The 19,206-nt window shown below is 44.4% G+C and overlaps 1 protein-coding gene across 2 annotated transcripts in view; it reads left to right on the top strand.

Annotated features, from left to right (window-relative positions):
• The first annotated feature begins 9,076 nt into the window (after positions 1-9,076).
• The window catches only part of kars1 (lysyl-tRNA synthetase 1), a 46,262-nt gene continuing 36,132 nt past the window's right edge, over positions 9,077-19,206 (top strand). Inside the window, exon 1 of one of the 2 annotated variants that reach the window (XM_063067096.1) lies at positions 9,077-9,203. In XM_063067096.1, the coding sequence (XP_062923166.1) occupies positions 9,145-9,203 (59 nt within the window). In that variant the 5' untranslated portion in view covers positions 9,077-9,144. The remainder of the gene's footprint in view (positions 9,204-19,206) is intronic. The other variant, XM_063067094.1, reaches the window with a different exon arrangement.

Below are 19,206 nucleotides of genomic sequence, written 5' to 3'. Positions count from 1 at the left end.
TTAATGAAGACTGGTCGCGAGTTTTGAAAATGGTTAATTCTTCTTCAATATGTGCCAATCATTGTTTAATTCAGTTTAAAATTGTTCACCGCTATTATTTAACAAAGGAGAGGCTATCCAAAATATTCCCTAATATAGATAATTACTGTGATAGGTGCAAAAATGAAGTAGCTACTTTGTCACATATGTTCTGGCCATGTCCTTCGTTGAAATCTTTTTGGAAGTCTTTATTTTCTACAATTTGTAAAGCTTTGAAAATTAATTTACAACCTAATACATTGACTGTTCAATTTGGAATAGTTCCGCATCATATTCAGGGTATTTCATTCTCAAACCAACATGTAATTGCATTCGTTACGTTGTTGGCAAGAAGAGCTATTTTATTGAAGTGGAAAGATACCTCTGTTCCTACACTAACTCAATGGTTTTCCCAAGTAATGTTATGTCTTAGTCGGGAAAAAATTAGAAGTAGAACTTTTGACCCCCGATTTGATTTTGAGAGAAGGTGGGGCTCTTTTGCTAAATATTATCATTTAATTTGAATCAATTTACACAGTTTCCTTCCAATTTTATATTATATAAATGTGATCTGGTGGTTGTTGTTTTTTTCTTTATATATATATATATAAAGGATTGTAAGATGTATCGCTCCGGGAGTTGGTTCCAAATGGTTTTTTTTCCTCTCTTTTTTTTGTTTTATAGTTAGTAGGGTTATTTTTAGTTAGCTGGGGTTCTCTTTTTTTCTTCTTTTTCTGTTATAAATTTTTTTTCATTAGCATAAATATGGTTTTTTTTCAGCTTTATTAATTATATATATACTAATTTGCTGAATTTCTGTATTTTATAGCTGTAGAAGATTATATTAATAAAAAGATTTAAAAATGAAATGAAGAAGGCCCACCAGCGCCCTTACTTCCTGAGAAAACTAAAGAAATTTGGCCTGTCCCCTAAAACCCTCACTAATTTTTATAGATGGACGGTAGAAAACATTCTTCTAGTGTGCATCACAACCTGGTATGGATGTTGTCCTGTCCAAATTGGAAGAAGCTGCAGAAGATCATGAACACGGCGCCGCACATCACACAAACCAATCTTCCGTCCTTGGACTCACTTTACACCGCATGCTGTTGGAGCAGTGCTGCCAGGATAATCAAAGACACGACCCACCCAGCCAACACACTTTTCGTCCCTCTTCCCTCCGGGAGAAGGTTCAGGAGCTTGAAGACTTGTACGGCCAAACTTGGGAACAGCTTCTTTCCAACTGTGATAAGACTGCTGAACAGATCCTGACCCGGATCTGGGCCGTACCCTCGAAATATCTAGACCTGCCTCTCGGTTGTTTTCCACTACCTTACTTCCCATTTTTCTATTTTCTATTTATGATTTATAATTTAAATTTTTAATATGTACTAATCTTAACTTTTAAAAACATATTTAATATTTAATATTTGTAATCCAGGGAGTGTGAAGCACAGAATCAAATATCACTGTGATGATTGTACGTTCTAGTACCAATTGTTTGGCGACAATGAAGTATAAAGTATAATCCTCCTCCGAACCCTCTCCTATGCCAGCACATCCTTTCTTAAATAATGGGCCCAAAACTGCTCATAATACTCCATGTGAGGCCTCACCATCGCCTTATAAAGCCTCAGCATTACAACCTCGCTTTTATATTCTAGTCCTCTCAAAATAAATGTTAACATTGCATTTGTCTTCCTCACCACTGACTTAACCTGTAAAATAACCCTGAGGAAATCCTGTTCAAGGACTCCCAAGTCCCTTTGAACCTTGAATTTTTGAATTTTCTCCCCATTTAGTAAATAGTCTATCCCTTTATTCCTTCTACCAAAGTGCATGACTACACATTTCCCAACATTCTATTTGCCACTTCTTTGCCCATTCTCCTAATCTGTTTAAGTCCTCTGTAGCCTCTCTACTTCCTCAACACTACCTGTCCCTCCACTAATCTTCACATATCTGTAAACGTAGTCACAAAGTCATCAATTCCTCCATCCAAATCATTGACATACAACGTTAGAAGTGGACCCAATACTGAAAACTGTGGAACACCACTAGTCACCAGCAATCAGTTAGAAAAGGCTTCCTTTATTCCCTTGCTTTGGATCCTGCCAATCAGACAATGCACTATCCATGCCAGTATCTTTCCTGTAATACCACGGGCTCTTATGTTGTCAGGCAGCATCATGCGCAGCACTTTGTCAAAGACCTTCTAAAAATCCAAGTGCATAACATCCACTGATCTCCTTTGTCTATACTGTTTGTTATTCCCTCAAAGAATTCCAACAAATTTGTCAGATTCTCCCATAAGGAAACCTTGCTGACTTTGGCCTATTTTATCATGTACCTCCAAGTACTCTGAAACTTCATCTACAACAATCGACTCCAAAATCTTCCAGACCACTGATGTCAGACTAACTGGCCCGTAATATATTTTCTTCTGCCTCCTTTCATTCTTGAAGAGTGGAGTGATATTTGCAATTTTCCAGTCCTCTGGAACCATGCCTGAATCTATTGATTCTTGAATGATCATTACTATCCACAATCCACAATCTATTCAGCTACCTCTTTCAGAACCCATCTGGTCCAGGTGACAAATCTAATTTTAGACCTTTCAGTTTCCCAAGCACATTCTCCCTAGTTACAGCAATTGCACTCACTTTTGCACCCTGACAATTTCTAACTTCTGTCATAATGCTAGTATCTTCCACAGTGAAGGCTAATGCAAAATACTTATTCAGTTCATCTGCCATTTCCTTGTACTCCAGTACTACCTCTCCAGCATCATTTTCCAATGGTCCAATATCTACTCTTGCCTCTCTTTTATTCTCTATAAATCTGAAAAGATTTTTGGTATCTTCCTTGTTCACTAGGTTACCTTAATATTTCATCTCCCCTTCCCCCTTATGATTTTAATTTTTGCTCTAATAAGTGCTCTCTCTTTGACTTTGACTTCCCTTGTCAGCCACAATTGTGTTATCCTGTCATTAGAATACTTCTTCTTTGGGATGTATCTGTCCTGAATTGCTCCCTAAGACTCCACCCATTGCTGCTCTGCCATCATCCGCGCTAGTGTCCCCTTCCACTCAACTTTGGCAAGCTGTTCTTTCATGCCCATGTACTCCACTGTAGTAGTGATACATCTGACTTTTGCTTCTCCCTCTCAAATTGCAGGGTGAATTCCATCATATTATGATCATTATCTCCTAAGCGTTCCTTTACCTTAAGCTCCCTAATCAAATCTGGTTCATTAAACAACACCCAGTCCAGAATAACCGATCCCCTAGTGAGTTCAACCACATGGCACTCTAAAAAGCCATCTTGTTGGCATTCGTTAAATCCCCTCTCTTCGGATCCAGCACCAACCTGATTTTCCCAATCTACCTGCATATTGAAATTCCTCATGACTATCGTAACACTTCCCCTTTGACGTGCCTTTTCTATTTCCCATTGTATTTTGTAGCCCACATCCCAGCTACTATTTGGAGGCCTGTGCATAATTCCCTTGAAGTTTCTTAACTCTACCCACAAGGATTCTACATCTTCCAATCCTATGTCACCTGCTTCTACAGATTTGATATCATTTATTTTTACGAACAGAGCCACATCATTCCCCTGCCTACCAGTCTGTTCTTTTGATACAATGTGTATCCTTGTATGTTAAGCTCTGAACTATAATCTTCTATCAGCCACTTCTCAGTGATGCCCACAATGGGCCGAATGGCCTACCTTTGCTCCTATATCTTATGGTCTTACATCATACCTGCCAACCTCTAACTGTGCTGCAAGATCATCTACCTAATTCCGTGTACTGTGTGCACTCAAACATAACATCTTCAAGCCCTATATCCGTCACCCTTTTTGATTTTGTCCCCCATTTACACTGCAAGTCATTCCACTGACGGCAATTTTGTCCTATCATCTGCTTCCTGACAGTCTCACTGCACACTGTCTCTGCTTGTAAACCAGAAGCCCTACTATCCTCAGCCCTATCACTCTGGTTGCCATCCCCTGCCAAATGAATTTAAAGTTTAAACTCTAAACCCTCCCCAACAGCTCTAGCAACCTACCTACAAGGAAATTGGGCTCCTAGGGTTCAATGCGCCAGTGAAAAGGAGACAGTGGAGGAGATGCAGGAAGCTGAGCTTGAAAGACTCTATTGCAAACACGAGGAAATCTGCAGATGCTGGAATTTCAAGCAACACACACAAAAAATGCTGGTGAATGCAGCACATCAGGCAGCATCTATTGGAAGAGGTACAGTCGTCGCTTCGGGCCGAAACCCCTTGTCAGGACTAACTGAAAGAACAGATACTAAGGGATTTGAAAGTGAGAGGAAGGGGGAGATCCAAAATGATAGCAGAAGACAGGAGGGGGGAGGATGGAGCTAAGAGTTGGAAAGTTGATTGGCAAAAGGGATATAAGAGGATCATGGGACGGGAGGCCTAGGGAGAAAGGGGGAGGGGGAAGTCCAGAGGATGGGCAGGGAGTATAGTGAGAGGGACAGAGGGAGAAAAAGGGGGGAAGGAGAGAGAGAGAGAGAGAGAGAGAGAGAGAGAGAGAGAGAGAAATTAATAATAATAATAAATAAATAAATAAATGACTGATGGGGTACAATGGGGAGGTGGGGCATTAGCGGAAGTTAGAGAAGTCGATGTTCATGCCATCAGGTTGGAGGCTACCCAGACGAAATATAAGGTGTTGTTCCTCCAACCTGAGTGTGGCTTCATCTTGACACTGGAGGAGGCCGTGGATAGACATAGCAGAATGGGAATGGGACGTGGAATTAAAATGTGTGGCCATTGGGAGATCCTGCTTTCTCTGGACAGTAGAGGAGGCCGTGGATAGGCATATCGATAGTAGAGGAGGCTGTTTCTATCATGACTCCGTCTGTCTAAGTAGACAATGGATGCACCATTTCGGGGTGCAGACCTGGGCGATGAATATGGAGATCCTGGGCTGCCCAGACATCAAGATCTCCCTCTCGGCCTCGCAGATGTGGTCCAAAGGAATGCAAAGCAGTACATTTGGCATCAGCTTGGCTGCAGGAGCTGCCGGGAGGTAACGTGATATGTCATCCATCTGCCTTAGGGGCTCCACTCCGGATTTGTGTAGGGTTTACTCCTTAGCCTTCTCTTCTCCCGAAGATACCCACAAGGCAGTGGGATCCGTAACCCTGGATATGGGCACATACCGGGTACTGTCAGCCGGAGCCAGCTGAGCCCGGGGCTCACGTAAGGCAGGGTCGTCATGCCCTGTAGTGATGACATATGGAGCCACTACCCACTACCTCAACTCTTTCTATCAGTATTTGACATTCATGAGTAATACTGGTAACCTCAACTCTGCATCTCAATTCACATCACAGTCCTTGTCTCTTTACTCTTGCTGATCATCCAGTGTTCCACTTTTCAGGAATACAAAAATGATTCTCAAAGAAATCCAACTTAATAAATCAATTGATTAAATAAAATTAATCTAACTAGTGGCTAGTGACTAGTGACAGATGCTACAGGTTGCTTCTTACTTTCCTCAAGTTGATTGTCACTACTGGAGCTTCCAGGAATTGTTGGAAACCTTCATGACAAAATAAATCCCGATATGTCGCTTATTGGTAATGACAGCATATCATCCACAATGATGTCACCAGCTAGAAGGGAGGTGATAGAATAATTTTTGTCAAACCAATTTGGTAACCACATTGCTCTAGAGTAGACAGTGATTGTAATTGATTGACAAACGTAATTACAGTACAGATGCACATTCCTTTATCCGAAATTCTGAAATCCCAAAACTTCCGAAAACCAAAGCTTATTCGCCAACAGCTGACGTCACTCAGGTGTGACGTGGCAGCACTAGGAGAGGCCGCCAGGCGTCAGTTGTGGCTCAGCGCTCGTATTGGTTACACGTGCATTTGCGGTTCGCTGATATTCTGTGTTTGCTGTTGACTTTGTGTTTAATTTCACTGTGAAAATGTCAAAAAGAGCTGCAGATACCCCTGTGGGTAACAATGAGAAAAAGAGAAGGAAGCATCTATCATTATCAATAACGCAGAAAGTGGAGTTATTGCAGAAGCTTGATCGTGGTGTGTCTCTGCTGCATCTTACTGAAGAATATAGTGTCGGAACTACCACTGTATATGATTTAAATCAACAGAAAGACAAGTTACTGAAGTTCTATAGTGACAGTGACGTTCTATATTTATTCCAATAAGTCATTTACCATGTGTTTGATTCGGTTCGTTTGAAGCTGTATATATTTATGTTTTATTGAATGTTTTGTTGGAAATAAAATTCTTTTCTTATCATTATTCCCTAAACAATTCACTATAACAACTACTTACATAGCATTTACATTGTATTAGGTATTAAAAGAATCTAGAGATGATTTAAAGTATACGGGATGTGCATAGGTTTGGTGCGCCGCCGGGTCCTAAAATCCACCGCACAGAACCAGGTTAAATAAGGGACTTGAGCATATGTATTTTTTGGTATGGGGGGGGGGGTCTGAAATCCAAAAAATTCTGAATTCGGAAATGCAACTGGCCCCAAGGATTTCGGATAAGGGATTGTGGACTCGTATAGCTCCGATAGTTCAGCACACCTAATACTACAGATTATCGGACTACCAAATATTCCAGATGCTTGGATGTTATTTTATAAAAATACCCTAATCCATTTAAAATTTACTTTTCAATAAAGTTAACAGAATTACAATACAATTCCCCTTAAACAAGGCGATAGTAAAAGGACATGGGAAATTAGATTCTGGTCAGTTAAGATTGTGGTTAGAGTTCCTAGTGAGTCAAATGGGAACATGGGAACAGGGGCTCTAAGAAGTTAGAAAAGGCAGTGCAGCAGAAATTACTTAATAAATCAAAATCAGAATCAGGATCAGGTTTAATATCACCGGTATGTGACGTGAAATTTGTTAACTGAGCAGCAGCAGTTCAATGCAATACATAATCTAGCAGAGAGAGAAAAAAAATAAAATAAAACATAATAATAAACAAGTAGATCAATTATGTATACTGAATATATTTTTAAAAACCTGCAAAAACAGAAATACTGTATACTTAAAAAAAAGTGAGGTAGTGTCCAAAGATTCAATGTCCATTTAGGAATCAGATGGCAGAGGGGAAGAAGCTGTTCCTGCATTGCTGAGTGTGTGCTTTAGGCTTCTGTACCTCCTACCTGATGGTAACAGTGAGAAAGGGCATGCCCTGGCTGCTGGAGGTCCTTAATAATGGATGCTGCCTTTCTGAGATACCACTCCCCTAAAGATCCCTGGGTACTTTGTAGGCTAGCACCCAAGATGGAGCTGACTAGATTTACAACCTTCTGCAGCTTCTTTCGGTCCTGTGCAGTAGCTCCTCCATAGCAGACAGTGATGCAGCCTGTCAGAATGCTTTCCATGGTGCAACTATAGAAGTTTTTGAGTGTATTTGTTGACATGCCAAATCTCTTCAAACACCTAATAAAGTAGAGCCGCTGTCTTGACTTCTTTATAACTACATTGATATGGTGGGACCACGTTAGATGCTCAGAGATCCTGACACCCAGGAACTTGAAGCTGCTCAGTCTCTCCACTTCTGATCCCTCTATAAGGATCAGTATGTGTTCCTTTGTCTAACCCTTCCTGAAGTCACAATCAGCTCTTTCGTCTTACTGACATTGAGGTTGCTGCTGCAGCACCACTCCACTAGCTGGCATATCTCACTCCTGTACGCCTTCTCATCACCACCTGAGATTCTACCAACAGTGGTTGTATCAACAGGAAATTTATAGATGGTATTTGAGCTATGCCTAGCCACACAATCATGTGTATATAGAGAGTAAAGCAGTGAACTAAGCACACACCCGAGTTGCACTAGTGTTAATCGACAACGAGGAGGATATGTGATCACCAATCCACACAGATTGTGGTCTTCCGGTTAGGAAGTCAAGGATCCAGTTGCAGAGGGAGGTACAGAGGCCTAGGTTCTGCAACTTCTCAGTCAGGATTGTGGGAATGATGGTATTAAATGCTGAGCTATGGTTGATGAACAGCATCCTGACGTAGGTGTTTGTGTTGTCCAGGTAGTCTAAAGGCCGTGTGGAGAGCCATTGAGATTGCCTCTGCCGTTGACCTATTGTGGCAATAGGCAAATTGCAAAGGGTCCAGGTCCTTGCTGAGGCAGGAGTTCAGTCTAGTCATGACCAACCTCTCAAAGCATTTCATCACTGTCGATGTGAGTGCTACCAGGTGATAGTCATTAAGACAGCCCACATTATTCTTCTTAGGCACTGGTATAATTGTTGCCTTTTTGAAGCAAATGGGAACTTCTGCCCGTAGCAGTGAGAGATTGAAAATGTGCCTGAATCCTCCTGCTAGTTGGTTGGCACAGGTTTTCAGAGCCTTACCATGTACTCCATTGGGATCTCTCGCCTTGAGAGAGTCCACCCTCTTTAAAGACAGCCTAACATCATCCTCTGAGACGGAGATCACGGTCATCAGGTGCAGCAGGGATCTTCACAGCTGTAGTTGTATTCTGCCTTTCAAAGCGGTTACAGAAGGCATTGAGTTCATCTGGTAGAGAAGCATTGCTGCCATTCATGCTATTGGGTTTCACTTTGAAATGATCAGATTGTAGATTTTTGGAGTTTTAGTGGCATTTATAAATTATGCTCAGCTCAGTGTATTTGTCCAGACTCTAGACAATTTACAGAAAAGCCACTTAAGTTTGTTTCCCTTACTCTTTTAACTTTCAGACCAAGATGCAATTTTAAAATCAGAGAAAAATTGTGGATGCTGGAAATGTGAACTAAAATTTGAAAATCTTGGAGATAATCATCCGCAAAAACATACTGAACGTTTCATCAGCACAATTTAGCATCAGTGAGATTCTATTACGGTTGATGTGTAACCAATGAACAAAAAAAGAACAGTTGTGGATTACTTCAGCAAAGTCTCAGGGAAGCAAGAGGTTTTTATTCATGCAGGATTTTCGAAGGAACACGTAACATTTTAAAAGCCAGTTTTGCTGCCAATGAAGGGTTCGGGGGAGGGAAAGAAGTGGATCCTCCCCTGCCGCGGTGACACTGCGGAGAGGCGCAGCTCGCGCCTTCGGCGTCCAATACTAACATGGCGGAAACGGCAGCAACAGCGATGGCAGCGGACGGAGACGGCAAACTGAGCAAAAAGTAAGTAACTTCTCTACTTGTTATGGCTGTCCTCGATAGACTAACAACATAGCAATAACCTCACCGCACTAGATTCTCACTAGCTGCTCCCAACAGTTAAAATTCCAGTCTTTCGAATGTCTCCTCATGGGCACATTTTCGCTTTGAGGGATTGCGTCAGGCTGTGTGACATAGTGCATGCTGGGAATTGTAGTTCACTCTTAACGGCCAGAGGAAGAGGTCGAGGTATTTGGAACTACATATCCCGCAATCCTCTCCACTATGCCGGCTTCTCTGGCAGCTAAAATCCTCGCGTTCTTTTTAAAATCCCTGCTTTCACTCATTTCAAATTGTCCTTAAGAAACCTTTCTGAATGTTGGTTGTGGAGGTGCTGTTACTGTGCTAATGAGTTCCAGTACATTAATTTCACCTTGAAAAAGAATGTGTCTGACAGGATAGAATGTGGTGGAATAAAAAAATGCGGTGGAAAAACTCTGTTGGGAAGCACTTTAGGGATAGGGAAACAGAGCTAATCTGTCAGGTCAAAAATCTTGGGGAGAACAACTGCTCCCTGTAATCACCATTTTCTGTTTCACTTTTGATTTTCAACATCCGCTTGGAAATATTTGGTAGGGTTCACACACGCCTGCTACCCTTGATTTTCGCGGTGGTGGTGGTGGTGGGTGGTAGCAGGATGGAGAAGTGTTGTTTTCATTGTTTTTACTCCTAATTTTTCGATTTACAGCATTTGCAATTAAAAAAATAGTTGCCAATGCTTTATTCAGCATTCTTTTTAGTTTCATAAGTGTTTTTGGAGCTTCACTGGTCAGGCCAAGCACGCCAGATCTGTGCTCTGTAGGTAGTGGTAAGATTTTGGGGAGTTGGGTTATGAGTCAAGCGGCCATCCGGCGCCGAATTCAAAAGTGGTATAAAATGTTGGTGCCATGTCCAACACTCTTCAAAGTTCAAAGTAAATGTTATTATCCACATACATAGGCGTCACCATATACTAAGATTCATAGTAACTATAACAGAAGTATAACGACCGCCCAACTTTGGAGTTCAACCAGGAGGCAGGAGACAACAAACTTTAAAAATGCAAACATAAAGAATAATAATACTGAAAAAGCAATAAATATCGAGAAGATGAGATGAAAAGTCCTTGAAAGTGAGTCCACTGGTTTTGGGAACATTTCAATGATGGGGCAAGTGAAGTTATCCCCTTTGTTCAAGAGCCTGATGGCTGAGGGGTAGTAACTGTTTCTAAACATGGAGGTGAAAATCCTAAGGCTTCTGCACCGTCTTCCCAATGGCAGCAGCAAGAAGAGAACATATCATGGGTAGTGGGGTACCCCGATGATGGATGCTGCCCTCCTATGACTGTGCTTCATGTAGATGTGCTCAGTAGTTTGGCGGGAGGAGCTTTACCTTTGGACTGGACTATATAGTGTTATGTACCCCGTAACTGGGTTGCCAAACCAGCAGAAATGGATCATCAGTTGGAGTCTGGATTACTAGAACTAAGAAAGTTTTATTAAAGAAACAAGCAACACAGTAATCGAAAGGATAATAAATGCAACAGTTCAGCAATGATAAACACACATGTGCACAGAATTAAGATAACAGCATCAATCAAGCTCTATCGTTGTCTAGGGGTAAGTGATCAATTTCAAAGTGACACAAAGTCCAGTTCAATTTAGTTCAGTTTGCAGTAATCGTTGCCATGGCGATGGACAACGTGGGGGGGGAGGGAGAGAGAGAACGAGAACGACTGATCAGTCAGAACGGCTTCCACTCACAGACCTGCAATATTGCTCACAAGCAGCTTTCGGGCGAGTCCTTTGTGATGTCACCTGGGGTCACCGACTGTGACCCCTCCTCCAGATGCGGTCGATCCTCTGCAGTGAACCCGGCACCCAAGCAAGGGTGGACACACACCGGGTTCCCGCTGATCGTACCTTTCCACCCTGTGCGTTTGTGGCCCGGTACTTCCCACCAACTCGTGAGAGGCGCACCGCTTCCAGGGTCTCGTTACCTCGAGTGTCGTGTGTGTCCTGCCTTAGCGAACCTGTCCCTTTTTATCCCCCTGCTGGGGTATCGCCTGTCCATCACTTCAAACAGTTCAGGGTTCAAAGGGGGAGCCGATCTTGACAATACCCAGACTGATGGGTCCTTCATTAACACCTCCAAATGCTGCTTCATTGTGTGCCTTATCTCTCCCTCCCCTGAGGACAGGTGGCAGACCAACTGCTGATGCCACTGGTGCTATCCCAGGCCAGCAAACATCTTAATTTATGTGTATTCTCGTCACACTTCCCCCCTTTAAGGATTTTTACCGGGGTAAAAATTACAAACATGAGTACATTATTTGATACAGACAAATATACATCTTTATCAGCTATTTGGCTAATACAGAGAATTTGAAGTTGTCAACACCTTACAGACAGTCAGCCATCACACTTTCTGTTTCTTTTATATGTGTTATTAATAATTCTTTAGACCAGGCTCCAACTTAGCAAACTTCATAGTGGCCAAAAACACTGATGAATTGCGATCAATGTAACCTCTCATTTGGTTTTGTCCCGGACCACAATAACAAGGGTCGTCCCATTCCGACTCAGTTTTCTCTCGCAAGGTCTTAGTAGGGGGGGGGGGTAGTGACCGCAGAGTTATTGCAAAACTTCCTATAGTACCCCACCATCTCCAAGAGCCTTCTGAGGGCCCTCTTGTCTGTCGGGGTTGGGAGGTCAGCGATAGCCTGCACTGTAGCTCGCATCGCTGCCAGCTGCCCGTGTGTCACCACAATTCCCAGGTAAGTGACCTTCATGTGGCCGAACTCATTTTTTTCAAGGTTCACTATCAAGCTGGCTTCAGACAGCCGTATTAAATTGCCAATACACACCTCTGTGTTCGTCAGCCCTTTAGTCACTGAATTACTCATTATATATGGATGTTGTTTACTAGGCTGACCTATTGTAACAGACACTACCCAACGTCCCAGTTCTTTGCATCGCCTCGGGACAATCAAACACACGGGTGCGAGTCATTTAATTACTTCTCCTAAAGAGCCACTTTGTTCGGGGATTAAGGGAGAGACCTTATCAGTAGACCTGGCCAAAACAATAGCCTTCTCCCATCTGATCGATCCCATACTAATCTTTTCAAAATGGTTTTTTTCTCTTATCAGGGGGCCCCTAGCTTCATTGATTTCCACCGACTAGGTTTGTTAGCATATCAAAAGCCAGTGACCGTCTCAGTTCGCGTCGGTCATGATCAATAACGTTCTTCCCCCTGGGCAGCCGATAAACCTCTTTCATGATTCCACCAACTGTTTCCTCCAGCACCGCAAAATGTCTACCGGGGGGGGTACCTCGTGGGCCATGTTAAAAACCTCATCCCCATAACTCTTTTGCACCACCCCCCCATTCCTCATCTGCGGGCACGGTACTTGGTCTCCCTTTCTTCCTTAGCACTTCCTCCTCTGCACAATAGCCTACTAGTTCCCTTGTCAAGTCTGTGTCAGAGAGAGCTGTCTCTGCCAAAACCATCAGCCCCTGGTCTCACTCCTGCATCTGCACAAATTCTTTCCTGGCTACTGCTATGTCTGTCCCAGCTCCCTCACTACCTCTTGTCTCACTACACTCCTCCTTTTCATTTTCTACCCCTGTCTCGTATAAGACTGGCAGAAACGTTTCAGCTAAATTTACCACCGCAGCCCTATGATGAACCTGTGAGTCCATGGGCGGGGCCTCAATGCTGGCAGGCTGACCTGTCAATCTCACGACTGGGAACATGATTCCCCCGGCGAGGTCATTACCGAGCAAGACTTCCACGCCTTTCATCGGTAATTCAGACCTCACCCCGATCGTGACTAGTCCAGAGACCAGGTTGCTTTGTAAGTGTATCTGGTGCAAAGGGACTGACTCTGTCCCTTCCCCAACACCTTTGACCTTGACCTCCCCAGTCCAGGTCTCTGAGCAAACTCTAATACACTCTTCAGTATTAGTGATTGACACGCTCCTGTGTCTCTCCAGATCCGCACTGGAACTGGTTTTAACTCCTCCTTCACTGACACCAATCCGGCTGAGATAAACTTCTCGCGCCCTTCCTGAACTTTGGCAGACCTGTCCTTCCCTAGCGGTTCGCTTAACAGCTCGATGCAGCCAGTCAAAATCGCTGTTTTCCCTTTTCCCGTCTCCTCCTTCGGGGCAAAGTGTCCGACTTTCCCGCAATTATAACAGACAACCCCAGGAGACTTCCTGCCAGACTGCTCCCGGTCTACCTTATGCTTCTCACTAGTCCCCGGCTTACTTTCTGACTTTTCCAGCAGACTCTCCCCACCATCCTGACTACCCTTCTGGTAGCCTTTACTCGGGGCAAACTTCATTTTATGCGTCAACGCATTCTCATCCGCTAACTTAGCAGTTGCGGCTAACGTGGCTGCCTCTTTCTCATCGAGGTAGGGTCTCATACCCTCAGGGACACAACCTTTAAACTGCTCAATCAGGATCAGCTGCAGCAGTCTGTCATAATCCCCCTCTACCCCCTTCGAGGCGCACCAACGCTCACAATATGTCTGCATCTCACGGGCAAACTCCAAATACGTGCGGTCCCACTGCTTCCTCGCATTCCGGAACCTCTGCCGGTATGCTTCCGGGACCAACTCATAAATCCTGAGGATGGCCTCTTTCACCACCTCATACCTCTGGGCATCTTCCGCGGACAAAGCTGAGTAAGCTTCTTGGGCTTTCCCTTTCAGTACACTCTGAAGTAAAACAGCCCACTTATCCCTCGGTCAGTCCTGACGTATAGCCACTTTTTCGAAATGGAGGAAGTACCAATCCACGTCGATATCGTCAAATGGGGGAACCAGCCTAACCTCCTGGGTTGCCTGGAACCCTCCACCTTGGTTCGGCACGAGCCCCTGCTCGGCCCTTATCTTTAACTTCTCCAACTCGAATTCCCTTTCCCTCTGTTTCTCCTCTCGCTGCAACTGTCTCTCTCTTTCTCTTCTCTCTCCAACTGTCTCTCTCTCTCTCTCTTGCCTTTCTAACTCTCTCTCCTGCTCTTCTCACTGTAACTGTCTGTCCCTCTCTTTCTCTTCTCGCTCCAACTGCCGTACCCGGAACTCGTGCTCGTGTCTCAGTTTTTCAAGCTGCACCTGTACCACGTCTCCGGCAGGTTTTTCAATAGACACCACCTCCAGCTCGCCTTGGGGAAACACACCTTTAGATACATAGTGCTCTACGATAGCTCTGTGTATCTCCTCTCTCCTCATTGTCGACTTCCCCTTAGCAAGATTCAACCGTTTGGCCACAGCTACCAATTCTGATTTCCTGGCATCCTCTAATGCCTCCAAGGTCGGCGCCTTTATAAATTCCTCAGCCTCCATTTCTGCTGTTTGTCTTTTCTTTCTTTCGAGAATTTTGACCCAATCAATTTATTCCGTCCCAAATTTAGCGTTCAAAATCCCGGACGAGCCCCCACTTATGTTACGTACCCCGTAACTGGGTTGCCAAACCAGCAGAAATGGATCACTCAGTTGGAGTCTGGATTACTAGAACTAAGAAAGTTTTATTAAAGAAACAAGCAACACAGTAATCGAAAGGATAATAAATGCAACAGTTCAGCAATGATAAACACACATGTGCACAGAATTAAGATAACAGCATCAATCAAGCTCTATCGTTGTCTAGGGGTAAATGACCAATTTCAAAGTGACACAAAGTCCAGTTCAATTTAGTTCAGTTTGCAGTAATTGTTGCCATGGCAATGGACAACGTGGGGGGAGGGAGAGAGAGAACGAGAATGACTGATCATTCAGAACGGCTTCCACTCACAGACCTGCGATATTGCTCACAAGCAGCTTTCGGGCGGGTCCTTTGTGATGTCACCTGGGGTCACCGACTGTGACCCCTCCTCCAGATGCGGTCGATCCTCTGCAGTGAACCCGGCACCCAAGCAAGGGCGGACACACACCGGGTTCCTGCTGATCGAGATGCAGCTCCTAAGGGACCGTGTTACGGAACTGGAGCTGCAGCTCGATGACCTTCGTTTGGTCAGGGAGAGCGAGGAGGTGATAGAGAGGAGTGGAAGGCAGGTGGTCACGCCAGGGCCACGGGAGGCAGACAAGTGGGTCACGGTTAGGAGGGGGAAGGGGAAAAGTCAGGTGATGGGGAGTACCCCGGTGGCTGTGCCCCTTAACAACAGGTACTCCTGTTTGAGTACTGTTGGGGGGGACAGCTTACCCGGGGGAAGCGACAGTGGCCGTGCCTCCGGCACAGAGTCTGGCCCTGTAGCTCAGAAGGGTAGGGCAAGGAAGAGGAGGGCAGTTGTGATAGGGGACTCGATAGTAAGGGGGTCAGATAGGCGATTCTGTGGACGCAGTCCAGAGACCCGGATGGTAGTTTGCCTCCTTGGTGCCAGGGTCCGGGATATTTCTGATCGTGTCCAAGATATCCTGAAGTGGGAGGGTGAGGAGCCAGAGGTCGTGGTACATATAGGTACCAATGACATAGGTAGGAAAAGGGATGAGGTCCTGAAAGGAGAATATAGGGAGCTAGGAAGGGAGTTGAGAAAAAGGACCGCAAAGGTAGTAATCTCGGGATTACTGCCTGTGCCACACGACAGTGAGAGTAGGAATGCGATGAGGTGGAGGATAAATGCGTGGCTGAGGGATTGGAGCAGGGGGCAGGGATTCAAGTTTTTGGATCATTGGGACCTCTTTTGGCGCAGGCGTGACCTGTACAAAAAGGACGGGTTACACTTGAATCCTAGGGGGACCAATATCCTGGCGGGGAGATTAGCGGGGGCTACTGAGGTGACTTTAAACTAGAATGGTTGGGGGGTGGGAATCAAATTAAAGAGGCTAGCCGTGAGGAGGTTAGTTCACAACAGAGGGATGGGAACCAGTGCAGAGAGACAGAGGGGTGTAAAGTGAGCATAGAAGCAAAAAGTACAAAGGAGAAAAGTAGAAGTGGCAGGCCGACAAATCCAGGGCAAGCATTAAAAAGGGCCACTTTTCAACATAATTGTACAAGGGCTAAGAGAGTTGTAAAAGAGCGCCTGAAGGCTTTATGTGTCAATGCAAGGAGCATTCGTAATAAGGTGGATGAATTGAAAGTGCAGATTGTTATTAATGATTATGATATAGTTGGGATCACAGAGACATGGCTCCAGGGTGACCAGGGATGGGAGCTCAACGTTCAGGGATATTCAATATTCAGGAGGGATAGACATGAAGGAAGGGGAGGTGGGGTGGCGTTGCTGGTTAAAGAAGAGATTAACGCAATAGAAAAGAAGGACATAAGCCGGGAAGATGTGGAATCGATATGGGTAGAGCTGCGTAACACTAAGGGGCAGAAGACGCTGGTGGGAGTTGTGTACAGGCCACCTAACAGTAGTAGTGAGGTCGGAGATGGTATTAAACAGGAAATTAGAAATGTGTGCAATAAAGGAACAGCAGTTATAATGGGTGACTTCAATCTACATGTAGACTGGGTGAACCAAATTGGTAAAGGTGCTGAGGAAGAGGATTTCTTGGAATGTATGCGGGATGGTTTTTTGAACCAACATGTCGAAGAACCAACTAGAGAGCAGGCTATTCTGGACTGGGTTTTGAGCAATGAGGAAGGGTTAATTAGCGATCTTGTCGTGAGAGGCCCCTTGGGTAAGAGTGACCATAATATGGTGGAATTCTTCATTAATATGGAGAGTGACATAGTTAATTCAGAAACAAAGGTTCTGAACTTAAAGAAGGGGAACTTTGAAGGTATGAGACGTGAATTAGCTAAGATAGACTGGCAAATGACACTTAAAGGATTGACAGTGGATATGCAATGGCAAGCATTTATAGGTTGCATGGATGAACTAGAACAATTGTTCATCCCAGTTTGGCAAAAGAATAAATCAAAGAAGGTAGTGCACCCGTGGCTGACAAGAGAAATTAGGGATAGTATCAATTCCAAAGAAGTAGCATACAAATTAGCCAGAGAAAGTGGCTCACCTGAGGACTGGGAGGAATTCAGAGTTCAGCAGAGGAGGACAAAGGGCTTAATTAGGAAGGGGAAAAAAGATTATGAGAGAAAACTGGCAGAGAACATAAAAACGGACTGTAAAAGCTTTTATAGATATGTAAAAAGGAAAAGACTGGTAAAGACAAATGTAGGTCCCCTGCAGACAGAAACAGGTGAATTGATTATGGGGAGCAAGGACATGGCAGACCAATTGAATAATTACTTTGGTTCTGTCTTCACTAAGGAGGACATAAATAATCTTCCAGAAATAGTAAGGGACAGAGGGTCCAGTGAGATGGAGGAACTGAGCGAAATACATGTTAGTAGGGAAGTGGTGTTAGGTATATTGAAGGGATTGAAGGCAGATAAATCCCCAGGGCCAGATGGTCTGCATCCTAGAGTGCTTAAGGAAGTAGCCCAAGAAATAGTGGATGCATTAGTGATAATTTTTCAAAACTCGTTAGATTCTGGACTAGTTCCTGAGGATTGGAGGGTGGCTAATGTAACCCCAATTTTTAAGAAAGGAGGGAGAGAGAAACCGGGGAATTATAGACCGGTTAGCCTAACGTCGGTGGTGGGGAAACTGCTGGAGTCAGTTATCAAGGATGTGATAACAGCACATTTGGAAAGCGGAGAAATGATCGGACAAAGTCAGCATGGATTTGTGAAAGGAAAATCATGTCTGACGAATCTCATAGAATTTTTTGAGGATGTAACTAGTAGAGTGGATAGGGGAGAACCAGTGGATGTGGTATATTTGGATTTTCAAAAGGCTTTTGACAAGGTCCCACACAGGAGATTAGTGTGCAAACTTAAAGCACACGGTATTGGGGGTAAGGTATTGGTGTGGGTGGAGAATTGGTTAGCAGACAGGAAGCAAAGAGTGGGAATAAACGGGACCTTTTCAGAATGGCAGGTGGTGACTAGTGGGGTACCGCAAGGCTCAGTGCTGGGACCCCAGTTGTTTACAATATATATTAATGACTTGGATGAGGGAATTAAATGCAGCATCTCCAAGTTTGCGGATGACACGAAGCTTGGCGGCAGTGTTAGCAGTGAGGAGGATGCTAAGAGGATGCAGGGTGACTTGGATAGGTTGGGTGAGTGGGCAAACTCATGGCAGATGCAATTTAATGTGGATAAATGTGAAGTTATCCACTTTGGTGGCAAAAATAGGAAAACAGATTATTATCTGAATGGTGGCCGATTAGGAAAAGGGGAGGTGCAACGAGACCTGGGTGTCATTATACACCAGTCATTGAAAGTGGGCATGCAGGTACAGCAGGCGGTGAAAAAGGCGAATGGTATGCTGGCATTTATAGCGAGAAGATTCGAGTACAGGAGCAGGGAGGTACTACTGCAGTTGTACAAGGCCTTGGTGAGACCACAGCTGGAGTATTGTGTGCAGTTTTGGTCCCCTAATCTGAGGAAAGACATCTTTGCCATAGAGGGAGTACAAAGAAGGTTCACTAGATTGATTCCTGGGATGGCAGGACTTTCATATGAAGAAAGACTGGATGAACTGGGCTTGTACTCGTCGGAATTTAGAAGATTGAGGGGGGATCTGATTGAAACGTAAAAGATCCTAAAGGGATTGGACAGGCTAGATGCAGGAAGATTGTTCCCGATGTTGGGGAAGTCCAGAACGAGGGGTCACAGTTTGAGGATAGAGGGGAAGCCTTTTAGGACCGAGATTAGGAAAAACTTCTTCACACAGAGAGTGGTGAATCTGTGGAATTCTCTGCCACAGTAAACTGTTGAGGCCAGTTCATTGGCTATGTTTAAGAGGGAGTTAGATATGGCCCTTGTGGCTACAGGGGTCAGGGGGTATGGAGGGAAGGCTGGGGCGGGGTTCTGAGTTGGATGATCAGCCATGATCATAATAAATGGCGGTGCAGGCTCGAAGGGCCGAATGGCCTACTCCTGCACCTATTTTCTATGTTTCTATGTTTCTATGTACCTTTCCACCCTGTGCGTTTCTGGTCCGGTACTTCCCACCGACTCGTGAG

Source organism: Mobula hypostoma, chromosome 14 (genome assembly GCF_963921235.1).
Source record: "Mobula hypostoma chromosome 14, sMobHyp1.1, whole genome shotgun sequence".
In the NCBI taxonomy this organism is placed as follows: Eukaryota; Metazoa; Chordata; class Chondrichthyes; order Myliobatiformes; family Myliobatidae; genus Mobula; species Mobula hypostoma.
This window is presented reverse-complemented; position numbering and strand designations above follow the sequence as displayed.